The 22,837-nt window shown below is 45.6% G+C and overlaps 1 protein-coding gene across 4 annotated transcripts in view; it reads left to right on the forward strand.

The window, feature by feature from the left end:
• Nucleotides 1-22,837, forward strand: part of TMEM54 (transmembrane protein 54) — a 214,181-nt gene that overhangs the window by 72,056 nt on the left and 119,288 nt on the right. For all 4 annotated transcript variants that reach the window (XM_077295994.1, XM_077295992.1, XM_077295991.1 and 1 more), the window contains exons 3-5: nt 15,181-15,240; nt 15,387-15,575; nt 15,699-15,827. In XM_077295994.1, the coding sequence (XP_077152109.1) occupies nt 15,181-15,240; nt 15,387-15,575; nt 15,699-15,827 (378 nt within the window). The remainder of the gene's footprint in view (nt 1-15,180; nt 15,241-15,386; nt 15,576-15,698; nt 15,828-22,837) is intronic.

A 22,837-nucleotide genomic window follows, 5' to 3' on the forward strand; every position in this document is an offset into this window, starting at 1 on the left:
GCCCCCAAATATGCAAATGCAAGTAGAGGAGCTGCGGAGACACCATCACGTGTTTCTCAACGCAGGCAGTGAATAGCCAGGCCTTTCCCCGGGAAGGAACAACCAAGGGAAGGGCAGCATCCAATAAAGGAAAACATCCAATAAAGGAAAACCACCTATGCCAAGCATGGTATCCATCCACAGACAGCTTTTTTTTTTTTTTTTTTTTTTCCCCTCAGATGGGAAGTTCCACAGTCAGGTAACCAAAACTATAAGGAACTCATCTCCCAAAACAGCGTGCCACACACTTAGTGCCACCGCCATTCCCATCATCATTGGAAAACACACAAAAAATGTTTTAATTAACAACCAAAAACCACTTCAAGATACATTAACAAAATGTTTCCACTTTTTAGTCTTCCAAATTCCCTCTGCATCCACCTCCCCTCTCCTCCTCTGATCACACACAAAGCAAAAATACAATTTTCCCAAAATAATTTTTATACAGTTTTTAACCTCAATATCCTTCCTTTTAAACACATACACGTTCCTCACATCCCACAAAACCTCTTTTATACATGCCATCATCAACCACAATACTCTCTCCTTCTCCCCACACATACCCAATCCAAACATAAAGAGCTCAAAAGACAACAGATTCACCTCACACAGCTCCTTACACAAACGACCCAGACCTGCAATCACACTTCTAGCATACTGACAATTCCAAAACAAATGCACCACACTCTCACTCCCACCACATCCACTCCTCGGACACCTCTCACTCCTCACTAAACCCCCATTTTTCAGAAACTCCCTCACTGGCAACACCCCATGCAATGACTGCCATACAATCTCACTCTGCCTATTTGTCATACCATTCACACGTACCTTCTTCCATACTTTCTGCACATCATCCCCTCTTACCATTTTAACCCCTTCACCCCCAAGGGTGGTTTGCACGTTAATGACCGGGCCAATTTTTACAATTCTGACCACTGTCCCTTTATGAGGCTATAACTCTGGAACGCTTTGACGGATCTTGGCGATTCTGACATTGTTTTCTCGTGACATATTGTACTTCATGTTAGTGGTAAAATTTATTCGATATAACTTGCGTTTATTTGTGAAAAAAATGGAAATTTGGCGAAAATTTTGAAAATTTTGCAATTTTCCAACTTTGAATTTTTATGCCCTTAAATCACAGACATATGTCACGCAAAATACTTAATAAGTAACATTTCCCACATGTCTACTTTACATCAGTACAATTTTGGAACCAAAATTTTTTTTTGTGACGGAGTTATAAGGGTTAAAAGTTGACCAGCAATTTCTCATTTTTACAAAACCATTTTTTTTTAGGGACCACATCTCATTTGAAGTCATTTTGAGGGGTCTATATGATAGAAAATACCCAAGTGTGACACCATTCTAAAAACTGCACCCCTCAAGGTGCTCAAAACCACATTCAAGAAGTTTATTAACCCTTCAGGTGTTTCACAGGAATTTTTGGAATGTTTAAATAAAAATGAACATTTAACTTTTTTTCACACAAAATTTATTTCAGCTCCAATTTGTTTTATTTTACCAAGGGTAACAGGAGAAAATGGACCCCCAAAGTTGTTGTACAATTTGTCCTGAGTACGCTGATACCCCATATGTGGGGGTAAACCACTGTTTGGGCGTATGGCAGAGCTCGGAAGGAAAGGAGCGCCATTTGACTTTTCAATGCAAAATTGACTGGAATTGAGATGGGACGCCATGTTGCGTTTGGAGAGCCCCTGATGTGCCTAAACACTGAAACCCCCTACAAGTGACACCATTTTGGAAAGTAGACCCCCTAAGGAACTTATCTTGATGTGTGGTGAGCACTTTGACCCACCAAGTGCTTCACAGAAGTTTATAATGCAGAGCCGTAAAAATAAAAAATCATATTGTTTCACAAAAATGATCTTTTCGCCCCCAATTTTTTATTTTCCCAAGGGTAAGAGAAGAAATTGGACCCCAAAAAATGTTGTGCAATTTGTCCTGAGTACGATGATACCCCATATGTGGGTGTAAACCATTGTTTGGGCGCATGGCAGAGCTTGGAAGGGAAGGAGCGCCATTTGACTTTTCAATGCAAAATTGACTGGAATTGAGATGGGACGCCATGTTGCGTTTGGAGAGCCCCTGATGTGCCTAAACATTGAAACTCCCTACAAGTGACACCATTTTGGAAAGTAGACCCCCTAAGGAACTTATCTAGATGTGTGGTGAGCACTTTGACCCACCAAGTGCTTCACAGAAGTTTATAATGCAGAGCCGTAAAAATAAAAAATCATATTTTTTCACAAAAATGATCTTTTCGCCCCCAATTTTTTATTTTCCCAAGGGTAAGAGAAGAAATTGGACCCCAAAAAATGTTGGCCAATTTGTCCTGAGTACGATGATACCCCATATGTGGGTGTAAACCATTGTTTGGGCGCATGGCAGAGCTTGGAAGGGAAGGAGCGCCATTTGACTTTTCAATGCAAAATTGACTGGAATTGAGATGGGACGCCATGTTGCGTTTGGAGAGCCCCTGATGTGCCTAAACATTGAAACTCCCTACAAGTGACACCATTTTGGAAAGTAGACCCCCTAAGGAACTTATCTAGATGTGTGGTGAGCACTTTGACCCACCAAGTGCTTCACAGAAGTTTATAATGCAGAGCCGTAAAAATAAAAAATCATATTTTTTCACAAAAATGATCTTTTCGCCCCCAATTTTTTATTTTCCCAAGGGTAAGAGAAGAAATTGGACCCCAAAAAATGTTGTGCAATTTGTCCTGAGTACGATGATACCCCATATGTGGGTGTAAACCATTGTTTGGGCGCATGGCAGAGCTTGGAAGGGAAGGAGCGCCATTTGACTTTTCAATGCAAAATTGACTGGAATTGAGATGGGACGCCATGTTGCGTTTGGAGAGCCCCTGATGTGCCTAAACATTGAAACTCCCTACAAGTGACACCATTTTGGAAAGTAGACCCCCTAAGGATCTTATCTAGATGTGTTTTGAGAGCTTTGAACCCCCAAGTGTTTCACTACAGATTATAACGCAGAGCCGTGAAAATAATTTTTATTTTTTTTCTCAAAAATGATTTTTTTAGCACCCAGCTTTGTATTTTTACAAGGGTAACAGAATAAATTGGACCCCAAAATTTGTTTTCCAATTTGTCCTGAGTACGCTGATACCCCATATGTGGGGGGGAACCACTGTTTGGGCGCATGACAGAGCTCGGAAGGGAAGGAGCGCCATTTGGAATGCAGACTTAAATGGATTGGTCAGCAGCCGTCACGTTGCATTTGCAGAGCCCCTGATGTACCCAAACAGTACAAACCCCCCACAAGTGACCCCATATTGGAAACTAGACCTCCCAAGGAACTTATCTAGATGTGTTTTGAGAACTTTGAACCCCCAAGTGTTTCACTAAAGTTTATAGCGCAAAGCCGTGAAAATAAAAATTCTTTTTTTTTTTCACAAAAATGATTTTTTAGCCCCCAGTTTTGTATTTTTACAAGGGTAACAGGATAAATTAGACCCCAAAAGTTGTTGTCCAATTTGTCCTGAGTACGCTGATACCCCATATGTGGGGGGGAACCACTGTTTGGGTGCATGACAGAGCTCGGAAGGGAAGGAGCGCCATTTGGAATGCAGCCTTAAATGGATTGGTCTGCAGGCGTCACGTTGCATTTGCAGAGCCCCTGATGTACCCAAACAGTACAAACCCCCCACAAGTGACCCCATATTGGAAACTAGACCTCCCAAGGAACTTATCTAGATGTGTTGTGAGAACTTTGAACCCCCAAGTGTTTCACTACAGTTTATAACGCAGAGCCGTGAAAATAAAACATCTTTTTTTTCCCACAAAAATGATTTTTAGCCCCCCAAATTTTTATTTTCCTAAGGATAACAAGAGAACTTGGACCCCAGAAGTTGTTGTTCAATTTGTCCCGAGTACGCTGATAACACATATGTTGGGGTAAACCCCTTTTTGGGCGCACGGGAGAGCTCGGAAGGGAAGGAGCACTGTTTTACTTTTTCAACGCAGAATTGGCTGGAATTGAGATTGGACGCCATGTCGCGCTTGGAGAGCCCCTGATGTGCCTGGACAGTGGAAACTCCCCAATTCTACCTGAAACCCTAACCCAAACACACCCCTAACCCTAATCCCAACGGTAACCCTAACCACACCCCTAGCCCTGACACACCCATAATTCTAATCCCAACCCTAATCCAAACGTAAATGTAATCCAAACCCTAACCCTAACTTTACCTCCAACCCTAGCCCTAACCCTAACCCTACCCCTCACCCTAACCCTAAACGTGACTGAAATACGTGTCACTAAAATACGTGTCACTAAAATACGTGGCACTGAAATACGTGGCACTGAAATACGTGGCACTGAAACACGTGGCACTGAAACACGTGGCACTGAAACACGTGGCACTGAAACACGTGGCACTGAAATACGTGGCCCTAAAATACGTGGCACTGAAATACGTGGCACTGAAATATGTGGCACTGAAATACGTGGCACTGAAATACGTGGCACTGAAACACGTGGCACTGAAATACGTGATACGTGGCACTGAAATATGTGGCACTGAAATACGTGGCACTTAAATACGTGGCACTGAAATATGTGATACGTGGCACTGAAATACGTGGCACTGAAATACGTGGCACTGAAATACGTGGCACTGAAATACGTGGCACTGAAATACGTGGCACTGAAATACGTGGCACTGAAATATGTGATACGTGGCACTTAAATACGTGGCACTGAAACACGTGGCACTGAAATACGTGGCACTGAAATACGTGGCACTGAAATACGTGGCACTGAAATACGTGGCACTGAAACACGTGGCACTGAAATACGTGGCACAGAAATACGTGGCACTGAAATATGTGGCACTGAAATACGTGGTACTAAAATATGTGGCACTGAAATACGTGATACGTGGCACTGAAACACGTGGCACTGAAATACGTGGCACAGAAATACGTGGCACTGAAATACGTGGCACTGAAATACGTGGCACTGAAATACGTGGCACTGAAATACGTGGCACTATGACTGTCAGAAAATGTTCATTAAACGGTTAGGGGTGAGGTTAGGGGTAGAGTTAGGGTTAGGGTTTGGATCCCTTTATCACCTTGATGGTGGTGGGTGGCTTTTCAGTGTGTTTTCTGTTTTTTTTCGATAAAAATGCATGCGTTTTTAACGCAAACAAACGCATGTGCTTAAAAACGCAAGAAAATACTGCAGGTTGTATTTCTGAAAATGAACGCATGCAGAAAAAAACCGCATGCGTTTGAAAACGCGACCAAACGCTTACAAAAAAACCGCATGCGTTTTCAATGTCAAATATAGGGAAAAAACGCATGCGGTTTTTTGTGCAAAAAACGCTGCAGACAAAAACGCAAGTGTGAAACCAGCGACGCTTTTTATAGCAAAAAAGTTTTTGCGTCTCCACATTTTGAGACCTATAATTTTTCCACATTTTGCTCCACAGAGTCATGTGAGGTCTTGTTTTTTGCGGGACGAGTTGACGTTTTTATTGGTAACATTTTCGGACACGTGACCATTTTTGATCGCTTTTTATTCCGATTTTTGTGAGGCAGAATGACCAAAAACCTGCTATTCATGAATTTCTTTTGGGAGAGGCGTTTATACCGTTCCGCGTTTGGTAAAATTGATAAAGCAGTTTTATTCGTCGGGTCAGTACGATTACAGCGATATCTCATTTATATCATTTTTTTATGTTTTGGCGCTTTTATACGATAAAAACTAAAATATAGAAAAAATAATTATTTTGGTATCGCTTTATTCTCAGGACTATAACTTTTTTATTTTTTTGCTGATGATGCTGTATGGCGGCTTTTTTTTTGCGGGACAAGATGACGTTTTCAGCGGTACCATGGATATTTATATCAGTCTTTTTGATCGTGTGTTATTCCACTTTTTGTTCGGCGGTATGGTAATAAAGCGTTGTTTTTTGCCTCGTTTTTTTTTTTTTTTTCTTACGGTGTTTACTGAAGGGGTTAACTAGTGGGGCAGTTTTATAGGTTGGGTCGTTACGGACGCGGCGATACTAAATATGTGTACTTTTATTGTTTTGTTTTTTTTATTTAGATAAAGAAATGTATTTATGGGAATAATATATTTTTTTTATTATTATTTATTTAGGAATTTTTTTTTTATTTTTTTTTACACATGTGGAAAAATTTTTTTTTTACTTTTTTACTTTGTCCCAGGGGGGGACATCACAGATCATTGATCTGGCAGTGTGCACAGCACTCTGCCAGATCGACGATCTGCTGTGCAGGGCTGCAGGCTTTCCAAGTGTCTGCTCTGAGCAGACACTCGGTAAGCCACCTCCCTCCCTGCAGGACCCGGATGCCGCGGCCATCTTGGATCCGGGACCTGCGGCGAGGAGGGAGGTAGGAGACCCTCAGAGCAACGCGATCACATCGCGTTGCTCCGGGGGTCTCAGGGAAGCCCGCAGGGAGCCCCCTCCCTGCGCGATGCTTCCCTATACCGCCGGTACACTGCGATCATGTTTGATCGCGGTGTGCCGGGGGTTAATGTGCCGGGGGCGGTCCGTGACCGCTCCTGGCACATAGTGCCGGATGTCAGCTGCGATATGCAGCTGACACCCGGCCGCGATCGGCCGCGCTCCCCCCGTGAGCGCCGCTGATCGATGATGACGTACTATCCCGTCGGCGGTCATACGGGCCCACCCCACCTCGACGGGATAGTACGTCAAATGTCGGGAAGGGGTTAAAATCTGGCAAGAACAGCCTATGGGCTCGTCCTACAATAATGTCACATTCCATCTCTCTACACTCAATCATCTTATATACAGCTTTCTTCTTTTCTAACAATCTCACATCCACATCACAAAGTTCATACTTCACTAGAAATTTGTAAACCCACACATACCACACAGGAACCTCAAAAGCCACTGGGCTCCTAAGATCTCTTTCACGCCATTTCAAACGAAACAAGAAATTTCCAAACAAAAACCTGCACATACATGCATACTTCCCATCCATCCTAATCACACCTAGTACAAACACCATAATATTCACGCCGAAAAAAACATTCAAATTTGGGAAACCCAGTCCCCCCTTATCCAAACTCTTCATAACAATCTCTCTCCTTGCACGCTCCATACATGAACCCCAAAAAAAGACAAACAAAACCCTATTTAATCTTCTAATACACATGTGGCTTGGTGGAAACACCATCGCAACATACAAAAAAATAGGTAACACAACACTCTTAATAACTAAAATTTTACCAAAAAACGTAAGATCCCTCAAACTCCAAAAATTTAACTTACGCTCCACTCTCTCTCTCACATCCACCCAGCTTTCCTCTCCATCCAATTTCTCTGAAAATTTCACACCCAAAACCTTTATCGATCCACTCACCACATTCACTCCAACATCATCGCTCAGACTCCTTCCCCCAAAATTCTTACACTCACTCTTCTCCCAATTCACTTTAAAAGCAGATGCTCCACAAAAAATAGAAACCAACAACTTCACACGCCGTACCGAACACTCTGAATCACACAGCACACACACATCATCCATATAGCCACTCATCTTCCATTCTCTCCCCCCACCCCCGGGTACTTGCACACCCCGAATCACCTTATCTTTTCTTAACAAACATAACAAAGGCTCAATTGCGCAAATAAAAACGATAGGGGACAAAGGACACCCCTGCCGAACACCCGAAAATACATTTACTCTCCTCCCCACATTTCCATTCAACAACACACAACTGTAAATATTCTTATACAAACTTCTCACTCTCTCAACAAACTCAGAAGGAAAACCCATCTTCACCAACACACTAAACAAAAAACCATGCGCCAATCTATCATACGCCTTCTCAAAATCCAAACTCAACACATACACCCCTTTCTTACGATTCATGCAGTCCCACAAACAATCTCTCAACATACACAAACTTCCATGTATTCGTCTTCCAGGTACCGCACAACATTGCTCCTCACCCACCACACTCCCAACCACACCACGCATCCTGTTAGCCAAAAGTTTCGCATAAATCTTATAATCACAATTCAGCAATGTGATCGGCCTCCAATTTTTTAGATTTTTCAAATCACCTTTTTTTGGCAATAACACAACCACCCCTGCACGCATACCATTTGCCACCTCTGCGTTCGCCCACATATACTTACATACATCCACAAAATCCTTCCCAATCACATCCCACATCACACGATAAAATTCCACCGGTAGACCATCCTCCCCCGGTGTTTTATTCAGTGCCATACTGCACACCACCTTCCATACTTCTTCACCCGTCACCTCACCCATCAAACTTTCCCTTTCTATCCTATTCAAACTATTTTCCAAAACACTCAACACCTCACCCTCCAAACCTTCATCCCTCCATTTCACAGCATACAAATCATCATAAAACTTTGCCACTTCCTCACACAAGTCCGCGCCACTAACTTCATTTCCATCCATCCCATTCAAAACACTCATACTCTGTCTCTTCCCAAAAACTTTCTTAAAGAAAAACCGCGAACACTTCTCATTCTTCTCCAAATTCTCTAATTTGGCCCTATACACAATACTCCTCCCTCTTTCTAACAAAAAATCATTCACTTCTTTTTTCACTTTCACTAAATCTTCACTCACATCCATCCCTCCCGCCCTCAACTTATACAACAAACTCAATCTTGCATTTAAAAAAACAAACCTTTCTCTCTTTGCAGCCGCACACTTGTACCCGAGTTTTTTAAAAAAACTCTTGCTTCTCCATTTAACCCAATCCCACCATTCACACACATTTCTGAAATCACTCCTGCACCCACACCACTCTGCATAATGTCTTTCATACTCCTCTCTCACCCCCCCTCCTTCCAGCAAACTCACATTCAACTTCCACACACCTTTCCCAGCCACCTCATTAACATGCAAATCCAATTCACACTTCATACACACATGATCCGAAAAAAACACCCTCTCCTGTGCATAACTAACAGGAATCAGATTTTTTGAAACAAAACAATAGTCCAATCTAGACTCCACCCTCCCACTGTCAGAAAAAAACGTATTTAACAACGGAGTTATCTTGCATGCCCGCTGCATATCTTTTAAACCAAAATCACTCACCATATCCATTAACACTTTCCCTGATGCATCGACATTCACACTTCCCACATCACAGTTCATATCACCCACTATCACAACAGGCACTCTTCCTGGAATAAAAAACTTAATTTTTTCAAATAAAACCCTACGCTCATGTTTATCCACAGGCGCATATACATTAATAACGCAAAAACGAACATTTCTAAACTCAAAATTAGCCAACACACACCTTCCAACCTCAATCACCATATAGTCACACAAACTCACATCATTTCCCTTCACCAAAAAACCCACACCATCATTTTTATTACAGGCACTCCCTGACCACACAGACGCACCATGAGGCCATTCACTCCCCTTCACACCATCCACAATCCCACACTCCTGCAGACAAAAAATTCCTGCATTCTGGGTTGCAAAAAAATCCAAAATGGCTGCCCGCCGCCACCTGCTTTTAAAGACCCTCACATTTTGTGATATGAGTACAAAACCCATCACATACACAAAAAAATACTAAAAAAAATAACCTACGAACATGACATTACTCAACTTACATGAAAAACAAACCAAAAGGAAAGAAAAAAAAAAAAAAAAAATTTAAAGGCAAATGCTATATACAAAATCACCTAGCTACTGAAATAATAGCACATATCTACACAGCACCGCCACTGTCCTCCTCCACCATCTGCGCTGAGCAGCTTTCAGAGCCGCTGACCTCCATACACTCCTCCACACGCGCCTTCTTCTGCCCAGCCTTCCTCTGGGGCCCTCCACCTTCATCACAGATTTCCCCACCACCCTCCCTGGGACACTTTCGACCTCCAGGCTCCTCTTCTGAGGAAAAAACGCCAATGCTTTCTGGATCAGAATCAACAATCAATGACGCAGCCATCTCCTCCGCCCCAGAAGTGTCAAAATCCATCAAACCACCCAACTCCTCATCTTTGGTAACTGGGGCCTCCTTTTTTTTCTTTTTATTTTTAACCATAGCACGCTCTTCTTGCTTTGCAGCTCTCCAGAATAACTTGTCCTCCAGCTCCTCCTTCCTCCTTTCAGCCTCCTTGTCCTCCTGCCGTCTATCCCGCCGTCTCTCAACCATGGAGGGCGGAATTACCTCAGCGCTTTGCTGCGCAGATGCCTCGCTTTCCTCCCGCTTCCTCTCCTCCTCCCGTTTCTTAACCTCCTCCTCTCTCTTTTTTTCCTCCTCCTGCCTCCGCTCCTCCCTACGTTTCTTTTCTTCCTCCTCCCGCCTCTCCTCCTCTCTAGTTGGCCTCCTTGGCACACCATATGGACAGTCCTTATACAGGTGCCCTGTATTACCACACTGGTCACATTCACGTGGCATCGGACACTGAGCCGCTGTATGGCCTTCTTGCTTGCAGTTACGACAAACCATGCTCTTCTCACATGTGTTCTGTAAGTGCCCAAATTGAAAACACTTCCTGCAGTATAGAGGCTGCCCTGCATACGACAGAAAGCCCCTATGACCCGCCACTGAAAAGTTCGCCGGGGGATGGGTAAAGCCTCCCAAACAGCTTGGGTCTTTCCTCAGTTTCACACGAAACACATATTTACAATTAAAAATGCCCAAACAATTTCTCTGTTTCTCTCCACTTTTTACATATTCGCAGTACCGAGCCAGGAACTGCTCCAGCAGCCTTAAGGTACCGTCACACTAAACGACTTTATAACGATATCGCTAGCGATCCGTGACGTTGCAGCGTCCTCGCTAGCGATATCGTTTAGTTTGACACGCAGCAGCGATCAGGATCCTGCTGTGATATCGCTGGTCGGAGCTAGAAGTCCAGAACTTTATTTGGTCGTCAGGTCGGCGTGTATCGTCGTGTTTGACAGTAAAAGCAACGATGCCAGCAATGTTAAACATGGAGCTAACGACCTGTGAGAACGATAAGTGAGTCACCGTTACGTCACAGGATCGCTCCTGCATCGTTCTGGAGCTGCTGTGTTTGACATCTCTACAGCGACCTAAACAGCGACGCTGCAGCGATCGGATCGTTGTCTATATCGCTGCAGCGTCGCTTAGTGTGACGGTACCTTTACTTCTGTGTAAGGATTGTACACGGTTACAGTCACTACTTTCTCCATGAGCCCAAACAAAGGCTCCACCCGCACTCCCCCCAGGCAGGGGTCACCATCATGGCTTCTTAACCACTCGAAGACAGTTAGACAGCAAGGCTCACTCACAAAGGTTACGTCATATATACCTTGGTTGTGAAATTCATTCACACTGAAAATGTCAGTCCGATGAGCTCCAGCCTTTCCCTCCAGCAGGTCACGAACCACATATACCACGTTGTTTTTGGCACCATCCTCCACGACCAAACGAATCGTATTCTTGACAAACATCTTCAGTCTTCACTGCCGATACGAATATCGCAGACGAAAATTAGCAGCACGCTGCAAAGAAACACTCGCACCCTCTGACTGCGACACAAGATCGCAGCCAAAAGGCCGAGAGGCACTCCTACCCACAGACAGCTGATTCGGGGTGTTTGCCCCTCATCAGTGTGGAGTAGGAAACTGGCTATCAGGAGCAGTGCCTAGTAGAAAGACTATAAAGGCACGGATGATTGACCTCGTGGAGACCAAAACATCCAACACTGCGGAGACACCATCACGTGTTTCTCAACGCAGTGATCCAGAACACTGCCCCCAAATATGCAAATGCAAGTAGAGGAGCTGCGGAGACACCATCACGTGTTTCTCAACGCAAGCAGTGAATAGCCAGGCCTTTCCCCGGGAAGGAACAACCAAGGGAAGGGCAGCATCCAATAAAGGAAAACATCCAATAAAGGAAAACCACCTATGCCAAGCATGGTATCCATCCACAGACAGCTGTTTCGGGGTTTTTGCCCCTCATCAGTGTGGAGTAGGAAACTGGCTATCAGGAGCAGTGCCTAGTAGAAAGACTATAAAGGCACGGATGATTGACCTCGTGGAGACCAAAACATCCAACACTGCGGAGACACCATCACGTGTTTCTCAACGCAATGATCCAGAACACTGCCCCCAAATATGCAAATGCAAGTAGAGGAGCTGCGGAGACACCATCACGTGTTTCTCAACGCAGGCAGTGAATGGCCAGGCCTTTCCCCGGGAAGGAACAACCAAGGGAAGGGCAGCATCCAATAAAGGAAAACATCCAATAAAGGAAAACCACCTATGCCAAGCATGGTATCCATCCACAGACAGAGTTTGCATCTCTGCTTCAGGAAAATGCCGCCGCAATCTCCATCTGCGCATGCGCGGCATCCCGTGGCCATTTTCCTGAAGCCCCGGGAAGCCGAGCACTACCATCTGCGCACGCGCGGCCTCAGGAAGATGGCCGCGCCCACCGATAAACCGCTGAGTAGCGCAGATCGCGCTCTTCTCCTTCAGCTCCGCAGTGGATTTGCCTATTGGGCATGCGCACACCACTACGCCACCAACGGAAAGATGAGCAAGAGGTGGGGGAGAAACAACGATGTCACCACGCCCATATGACCAGACCAGCATGAGTGACAGCCCAAAACGGCGACTTTACAAAGGTATTTCGGCAGCATAGGTGGGGAATAAAGGCACAAAAAATACACTAATGTAAAGCACAGCTCTGCCCCTATTTAACGCTATTTTTATCTCATCTTGAAAAAACGGGGTGACAAGTTCCCTTTAACCAACAGCATATAACTCCAAGTAAATCAAACTTCTGTGAAATCAAACTGTCCAATTAGGAAGCAACACTGTTTGACAATCAATTTCACATGCTGTTGTGCAAGTAGAGTATTATTGGCAATTATCAAGACACACTCAATAAAGGAGTGGTTCTGCAGGTGGGGACCACAGACCACATCTCAGTGCCAATGCTTTCTGGCTGATGTTTCGGTCACTTTCGAATGTTAGTTGTGCTTTCACACTCATGGTAGCATGAGACGGACTCTACAACTCACACAACTGGCTCAGGTAGTGCAGCTCATCCAGGATGGCACATCAATGTGAGCTGTGGCAAAAAGGTTTTCTGTGTCTGTCAGCGTAGTGTCCAGAGGCTGGAGGCACTACCAGGAGATGTGGAGGAGGCCATAGGAGGGCAACAACACAGCAGTAGGGCCGCTACCTTAGCCTTTGTGCAAAGAGGAACAGGAGGAGCACTGCCAGAGCCCTGCAAAATGACCTCCAGCAGGCAACAAATATGAATGTGTCTGCCCAAACGGTTAGAAACCGACTCCATGAGGATGGTCCGAGTGCCCGATGTCCACAGATGGGGGTTGTGCTCACAGCCCAACACCGTGCAGGACACTTGGCATTTGCCACAGAACACCAGGATTGGCAAATTCGCCACTGGTGCCCTGTGCCCTTCACAGATGAAAGCAGGTTCACACTGAGCACGTGTGACAGACGTGACAGAGTCTGAAGACGCTATGGAGAGCGATCTGCTGCCTGCAACATCCTTCAGCTTGACCGGTTTGGCAGTGGATCAGTAATGGTGTGAGGTGGCATTTCTTTGGAGGGCCGCACAGCCCTCCATGTGCTCGCCAGAGGTAGCCTGACTGCCATTAGGTACAGAGATGAGATCCTCCGACCCCTTGTGAGACCATATTCTGGTGCAGTTGGCCCTGGGTTCCTCCTAATGCAGGACAATGCCAGACCTCATGTGGCTGGAGTGTGTCAGCAGTTCCTGCAAGATGGAGGCATTGAAGCTATGGACTGGCCCGCCCGTTCCCCAGACCTGAATCAGATTGAACACATCTGGGACTACATGTCTCACACCATCTACCAACGTCACGTTGCACCACAGACTGTCCAGGAGTTGGCGGATGCTTTAGTCCAGGTCTGGGAGGATACCCTCAGGAGACCATCTGCTGCCTCATCAGGAGCATGCCCAGATGTTGTAGGGAGATCGCATAGGCACGTGGAGGCCACACACACTACTGAGCATCATATCCTTGTCTTGAGGCATTTCCACTGAAGTTGGATCAGCCTGTAACTTCATTTTCCACTTTGATTTTGAGCATCATTCCACCTCCAGACCTCCGTGGGATATTAGTTGTGATTTACGTTGATCATTTTTAGGTTTTATTGTTGTCAACACATTCCACTATGTAATGCATAAACATTTACAACTGGAATATTTCATTCAGTGATATCTAGGATGTGGGATTTTAGTGTTCCCTTTATTTTTTTGAGCAGTGAATATTAGATGTGCCATGTTTGGTTGAAGATGTTTTCCAGGCTCTAGACCAGGGGGAAACCTTTTTATCTCCCAACAGCCATTTGGATATTTATACCGTCTTTTGGGAGCCATACAAATAACGCTAAGTGGTCAGTAGTGAACACTGCGTGCACTTTCACACAGAGAAAGAAAAAATAAATGGGTCGGGACTGTCAAAATACCCAAGCACTAAGGTCCCTGGGAATCTGCTTGGGGGCCGGATAAGTGGGGACATCATGCTGAGCATTGGGACTGTGGGGCATTATATTGTGTTGAGAGTTATTGTTCAAAATACAAGGCCATAATAGCAGAAACAGTACGATTTACTGCTTTATATAAACTTTATAAAAAGCAGTAAATTATATGGATTTAATTTGCTGATACAGGCAAGCATGCAAGTTATAAAAAGCCCTATCGTAATATTTATGAGCAGTAGTAACTAGTCAACAGACTTAATTGTGTTCAATATTCAGTGATAAAAATTTGTATAAAACAATAATAATAAGCAGAACTAATTTTGTTCACTTGCTCCGGCCCTCCACAATAGTTGCAGTATCTAATTTGGCCCCTTGGGAAAATTAATCGCCCACCTTTGCTCCAAAACCATATATACATCCAACATATTTAATGACTTCATTATAGTTTTGTGTATCCATATATGCTTTATGAAACTGTGGAAATTAAATAAGTTTATTATTATTCTCATTAATACAGAAACCTATTGTTGGGTACCACTTTAGAACCCATATTTTGTACTTCCTAATAATTGAGATTTTGCAGCCGTGATACTTAGTAATTATTGTACCTTCTTTCCTCAGAGCATATCCTGTGGAATTGTGGCTATCGTTCTCTCGCGGTACCTAGCACACACTTCTTTGGTGAGAAAGAACATATGACGTACGGGTACTATTTGAGGTTGGGAATGAAGGATTAATGGGATTAAATGTCTTCTGTGTTTAATATTTCATTATAAACCATACAGTAATGGTGTCCTTACTTACTGACATTGTGCTTATTTTTGCAGCGCTGGGCAGCTGTGACTCTGAGTATAATTAATGCAGTAGTCTCTGCGGCCTGTACAGTAGGCCTTACTGTGTCTGTTATAATCACGGTGGCTAATGAGGGACGTACTCTGCTGTCTACATGTACATTCTCCAACCTGCAGCTGATACAGATATCACATGAATGTCCCTTTGATCCTACGCGAATCTATGTAAGTGATGGAGCACAGCTGAATTACTATATTTTGATCCCAGATTGCAATAGAGTGGGTCATCTCCTATAAAACCATGATGCAGTGAGATATTATGGACGATCCCTTTGTTTTATCTTACAGAGCACTACATTATGTCTCTGGGTGATCTCTATAATACTGGATGCTGCAGAAATGGTGTTTAGTGCACGCTGCTACTTCATAGTACTCCAGCTGATGGATGTGCATCTGTGTCACAAGAAGAGAAAGAAAGTAAGTGATATATTAAAAATCACATCCTCAAAAAAAGGGAACAACTCCCAGCAACACAATCTAATAAACTGTGTCCTAGGCAATGTAAATGTTGCCACAAATGGTATCTACATTTACCGCCAATGCCAGTTTCAGGTTTCAGCAATCAGTGTATTAATGATAAGCAAATGATAAAAAATAGAGATAAAATTTACAAAGTATATGATTTATTTAGGATCAAGTAAGATGACCCAGAGTAGAAATAAACGGTCTTATGACAAATTCACATGACTGTATTTTTGGTCCGAGGGCTGCCTGTGAAAAAACTGACAGCATTCAGACTAAAGTTATTCAATTAGGCTATTCAAATGTGCATTTTTTTTTCAGTGACCAAGTCTGTGCAACAAAAAAAAAATCTATGGGTGTGCAAAAAAATTGCATCCCATAAGTATCAACCAATGTAAGAAAGCTAGGTGGGCTAGGGTTAAGTCCTATCACTATATAGGTACTGATTAGATGCACATGGATAGCTATGGCTAGAACCAGGCCATGTGTTCACTGGTTAGTCAGTTTGGGGAAGTTGAGCAGGGTGGGTTGTGCTGGAGCTTAAGAGGGACAAATCTGTAGGGTCCCTTCACATGTCTTGATTTCCCGAGCACATTCGTGTGGTCTCCGAGTATTTGTGAGTGCTCGGAGATTTCGTTTTTGTCGATGCAGCTGCATTATTTATGGCTGCTTGCCAGGCTCAGTACATATGGGGGTTGCCTTGTTGCTATGGAATCCCCACATGTATTCAAGCTGTCTAGCAGCTGCAAATCATGCAGCTGCGTCAACAAAAAAAGAAATCTCCGAGCACTCACAAATACTGGGAGACCACCTGAGCGTGCTTGGGAAAACCCAAACAACGAGTATACTCACTCATCACTAGTCTTGATAGTACCAGTACTGGAAAAACCAGTACTGGTGCTATCCATGTTTGTGTGTGGCATCCAAGGAAAAGCAATACAGTTAGCGCTGTTCCCAGGCACCAGGTGCTTAATGCAGCTCTCACTATTGTCGCCTGATCTCCCTGCAATCAGCACAGCCAGGTGACGCTGATGGGAGCTGGAGTCAGCACCTGCTGTATGTGTATATTGTGTATTAAATAAATACATTTAAAAAAAAAACAGCATGGGCTACCCTTTCATTTTCTTAACCAGCTGAGTGAAAGCCAACAGCTGGTAGCTGATGTTCATATTCTGGGAAGGGGTCAATAGCCGTAAAGGTTCCCAGCAAATTAATAACAACATCTCACACCTGTTTGCTTAAGCTTTACTGATTATTATAGCGTGGACCCACCAAAAAATGACGTGGGGTCCCCCTATATTTACTAATCAACATATGCTTAACAGCACTGGAGTCCTGGGTTCAAATCCCACAAAGGACAACATCTGCAAGGAGATTGTATGTTCTCTCCGTGTTTGCGTGGGTTTCCTCCAACATTCCAAAGACATACTGATAGGGAATTTAGATTGTGAGCCCCAATGGGGACAGCGATGATAATGTGTGCAAAACTGTAAAACGCTGCAAAATATGTTAGCGCTATATAAAAATAAAGATTATTATTATTATTATTAATAGGCTTGGACGGGGCTATGAATATTGGCGCCCTACCAGACTAAGAACATCAGTCCATTGGCGCAGCAGATATGGCGCAGTTGTAGCGCCCCCACTGCCGCAGGGCCGAGGGGTACCCGGTACCGGGCCTCTGAGTCTCTGCTCTGGGGTTGTCATGGTGGCTAGGCCCCGGTCCGTGACCATGCCGAGGGGCGCACAGTAAAATGGTAGATTTCGGTGTAAATGGATGATGATGATGATAGTGGTGCAGTGCAGTAAATAACGGGGACACCAAGTTTGCAGTCTCTTTACCTCTTTACTGAAGATCTCTGGGTCCTCAGTCCGGAATCTGGATAACCAGGCTGCGCAAGTCCGGCCGGTCCAATAGCACCTCCAGAGTTCTCTTAGCAGGTGGAAATCTGTGCCTTCCTTCTAGCGCTATGTGTTGCGGTCCTTCCCTGCTGTGCTTACGGAAAGTCCCCACAACTGTTGTGTCTGTTTCTTAAGTTCCCTCACAACTCGATTAGATGATGTTCTGCTAATCCTCCGTCCCTCCCTGATGTTACGGTTGGGACGGCACCCGTTTGACGGGTAGGCTCAGAGCTCTTCCGGGACCCTAGAGTCGCCCCTCTCCACAAGTTGCCCCCCAAGACTGCATAGGTGATTTAAGTGAGACAGCCCGCCTTAGACTGACTGTCCTGCCGCTGTTTAGAGTATTGCTTGAAGCTGAATGTTATGATACTCCCTCGGCGTTCCGGCCACCGGTTGTGCGCCTCAGTAGAATGTTGCCTTGGTCTTACAGCACGACTCCTACTGGTATTCTCCTTATTGCTTTGATCTTGTTTCTCACTCAGCACAATCTATCTCGCTTCTGATCCTTCCTTGGGCACCGCCGCTATCCTGAGCAGGCACGGTCCCGTTACGTTCTTTCAAGTTGCCAAGCCTCTGTCAGGATCCCACCCCTGACAGAGACCCTACTGTATCTTCCCCCGCAACACCCTCTGCCACAAGGTGTTGCCTGGTTCCAACCCAGTCAGCTTTCTTCCTAACTGTCTGCCTGACCCCCAGTTTTACCAGTCTGTGAGGAGTGGCCTAATGAATAGAACCCTTAGCTCCCCCTGGAGGCCCGGCGGTGAAATGTATTGGTGTCTGTGATACCTGATCAGATGAACTCCTTCAGTGCCATCAGACGTACCATAGCTCCCCTTAGTGGCGGAGCCACAGTACTGCAACGACCAGGACTCTGGGGCGCTGCACTCCCCCCTGGTTAAACACAGTACTCCGGGACTGGGAAGAAAAACAACAATACAAGTTAGCAAAAAGACATACAGTTTTGTTGAGTGCAATAACAATAAGTATATTTGAACAAAGCTTCCCTTTATGGGAGGTGAGGACACTTGAACGTTACAAACATGGTTAACATTATAAATTACAGGCTATAAATAACTCCTGTTACCCAACCGGGTATTCTACTTAGTGCAAACTTTTGAACAATAACTTAACATCGCCTTTAAGGATGTACACTCTGAATCCGCTAAAGACCTTCTTATAATCACATTATAAGGCAATTTAACTTTTACATCCTCCTTCTTTAAATCTGCAGGACCGCCTGCCCTAACGGCACCAGACCTACTGCCTCTCCTTTCTTACAGGACCGCTCCTTTCAGCCCGAGCCTTCTGTCTTTTCAACTACTATACACAGTATAGAACATAACACTACTTTCAGTTTTTTTTTGGTTTTTTTTAAGAGCACTGAGCCATCTCTATATGGCTCCTAGGAGGACTCAGGGTTCACCTTCTGTCCTCGTTGTCTATCAACATTATCAAACATTTTCTATATAACATTAAACCTTCTCATTACTTTCTTACTAACACGTATGCAGGACACTACGTCTATCCCTACGGGCCCACTGCATCCTTCTTCTAGCTTTCACTTTCTTTCAGGGAACATTATCAGCATTTCTTTACAATTAACTAGTTGGATACATATAACTTTCTCATACAGACATTATCATCACTTTCTTTTCGTCAAAACATTATTGCTACCTGTCTTAAAGCAATATCACCATTTAAGTGCAACAAATGAACATCCCCTTTAAGAGGGGACCAAGTCTCTATGAGGTAGCATATCTTCTCAAGCTACCAGTCCGTACTCGGCAAAGGTTCCAGTGTGGTATCTTCACAAAGAGTCCTTTTTTGAAGTAAAACCAGTAGGGAGCACCTTTAATAAGGTGCAAACTATTTACAAAAAGTTTGTATCATGCACTGTTCATGATTGCGGCAGTTCTGGAAACTTTGTGCAAAACTTGAAAAATACAAACAAAACAATAGGGATCCCGGGTCAACAAAGGGATCCCTTTAAAAAGTTAACCCTGATCGGGTTTAGCAGCAAAACAGAAGAACAGTAACTATATACATATTTTAAGAGTAGTATTATCTTACTCATCTTGTAATGTGGGGGGTGGTCTTCTTTCCCCGGCCGATGCAGCACCTGTACTAGTAGTTGGTCTCTCAGATGCCATCAGATCAGCCGGTGTCTGGATTTGAAGGCTAATCCTGCTTGCAAGTTCAGTAGCCGCTACAAGGCGTACGGTGGTGATAGTAACAAGATCTGGCAAATCGGGATCAGTCATGATCGGGACAACAGGGGGCACTCTCTCAGGCTCACACCGCCGAACGTTCCGGGCGCACCATCCTTGTGCACTCCGATGACGGGTGTAGGTCACCTGATCCCCCCTTTGTAATGGGTCACCATCTCGACTGCAGCAGGGGGTTTTCACGTTGTAACTAGTAACAAAGACATCAGTTGGCAGTCCCGATTCCTGTATGGAGCCCCATCCCCTCTTCGGGTGGTAGGCCAGCACAGTTCCCCGCTTTACCACGTCTTTCCTGCCGTGCGCAGACTTTCTACGTTGTGTATCATGTGGTTCAGCCTCGTCTCGACCCTTCCAGTGGTGGATTAGACATTGCTTATATTGCTCCCAAGTGAGCACGGCAAGGGTGAGGCCATCCTCCCGGGCTCCATCCGGCCCGGTCCAGGGGGTGTCCCACCGGAGGATCACCCCATCTGGGCCCACATCTATGGGTTCTCCCATCTTGGTTGGTAGCGGAGGCACTAGCTTCCCCATCGCGTTAGAGGTGAGGATCACCCGCTCCACCGAGAAGAAACGATTATTGCTGGGGTGAGGAGCGCTCACAGGAGCGGGATCGGTCAGGGGAGCCGGATCGGTCGGGGGAGCAGAATCGGCCGGGGGAGTAGGGGTGCCGTCCATACCTGCGCCTGATGTGATTCCACTGACGTCGATCTGTTCCGTTGACAAGGACACTGGAATTGGCTGCAGCCCGGACCGCGGCTCTTCCGGAGTCACCTCTTGATGTGGCTCCGCCCTCCATGGTTCCGTGCCTGGGATAGGTAGGCTCGGCTCCTCCACTGACGGCTCCAAGGAGTTCAGGTCCTTCACCGGCGGTGGACGCGAGTCCGCCTCTGATGGGTGAGGGCAAGCCGAGATCACCTCGCCGTTGCTCGGGCACTTGCTGCTCATCGTCGCTGTCTGGCATTCGGCGGCAACGCATGCACCTGGCTCCGCCATTTCTCCGAGGCCGGGTTCCTCCTTCACCTCGTTCCCGCCGTTGCAAATCAGGGGGCGGTTCTCCTCTGCTGCTGGGTAGGTCGTCCTCTCGCAGCAGGAGTTGGAGGGGGCGGTCGCTACTTCTGGCGCTGCTTTGGTAGTCTCCTCCCATGGCACGCCCTTCTTCTTCCTCTGCGCTCCCTGTGACGCTGCAATGGCGGCGACTTTTGGCGGGAACTTTTGGCGGCAAATAGCGCAGCACAGTCCTTGCAATAAAGTACAGTCCAAGCACAGTAAATCACAGTTCCAAGGCACACATGACCTGATTCTTCAGGCTTAAGTAGATCCTGTTCGTGACGCCAAGTTGTAGCGCCCCCACTGCCGCAGGGCCGAGGGGTACCCGGTACCGGGCCTCTGAGTCTCTGCTCTGGGGTTGTCACGGTGGCTAGGCCCCGGTCCGTGACCCTGCCGAGGGGCGCACAGTAAAATGGTAGATTTCGGTGTAAATGGATGATGATGATAGTGGTGCAGTGCAGTAAATAACGGGGACACCAAGTTTGAAGTCTCTTTACCTCTTTACTGAAGATCTCTGGGTCCTCAGTCCGGAATCTGGATAACCAGGCTGCGCAAGTCCGGCCGGTCCAATGGCACCTCCAGAGTTCTCTTAGCAGGTGGGAAATCTGTGCCTTCCTTCTGGCGCTATGTGTTGCGGTCCTTCCCTGCTGTGCTTACGGAAAGTCCCCACAACTGTTGTGTCTGTTTCTTAAGTTCCCTCACAACTCGATTAGATGATGTTCTGCTAATCCTCCGTCCCTCCCTGATGTTACGGTTGGGATGGCACCCGTTTGACGGGTAGGCTCGGAGCTCTTCCGGTACCCTAGAGTCGCCCCTCTCCACAAGTTGCCCCCCAAGACTGCATAGGTGATTTAAGTGAGACAGCCCGCCTTAGACTGACTGTCCTGCCGCTGTTTAGAGTATTGTTTGAAGCTGAATGTTATGATACTCCCTCGGCGTTCCGGCCACCGGTTGTGCGCCTCAGTAGAATGTTGCCTTGGTCTTACAGCACGACTCCTACTGGTATTCTCCTTATTGCTTTGATCTCGTTTCTCACTCAGCACAATCTATCTCGCTTCTGATCCTTCCTTGGGCACTGCCGCTATCCTGAGCAGGCACGGTCCCGTTACGTTCTTTCAAGTTGCCAAGCCTCTGTCAGGATCCCACCCCTGACAGAGACCCTACTGTATCTTCCCCCACAACACCCTCTGCCACAAGGTGTTGCCTGGTTCCAACCCAGTCAGCTTTCTTCCTGTCTGCCTGACCCCCAGTTTTACCAGTCTGTGAGGAGTGGCCTAATGAATAGAACCCTTAACTCCCCCTGGAGGCCCGGCGGTGAAATGTATTGGTGTCTGTGATACCTGATCAGATGAACTCCTTCAGTGCCATCAGACGTACCATAGCTCCCCTTAGTGGCGGAGCCACAGTACTGCAACGACCAGGACTCTGGGGCGCTGCACATTCATTAGATCTCTTTAAGGTTAACGCTGGTCACAGGTTGTAAATTTTAATAAGTGCTGAAGTATAAAAACGGATCATTTATTGATTGCATACAGTTGACAATTTAAATTCAAAACGCCCATTTTTTTTCTGGATGTAACCAAGACGATTTTTTTTTTTATACACGCGTGTGAACTTAACCTTACTGATAATAGGCCTAGACATGTGAGGCTATTACTTGTTGTCTGAGGACTGTTCTGCCATGCTGAATGCATTTGGGCAAGTGAATCATTAGATCAATGGTTGGCAGCTCCAATTGCCGACCAATGATGTCTCAGATGTGCTCAATGAGAGACACCAGCAGCATGTGGC

Source organism: Ranitomeya variabilis, chromosome 3, assembly GCF_051348905.1.
Source record: "Ranitomeya variabilis isolate aRanVar5 chromosome 3, aRanVar5.hap1, whole genome shotgun sequence".
Classification (NCBI taxonomy): Eukaryota; Metazoa; Chordata; class Amphibia; order Anura; family Dendrobatidae; genus Ranitomeya; species Ranitomeya variabilis.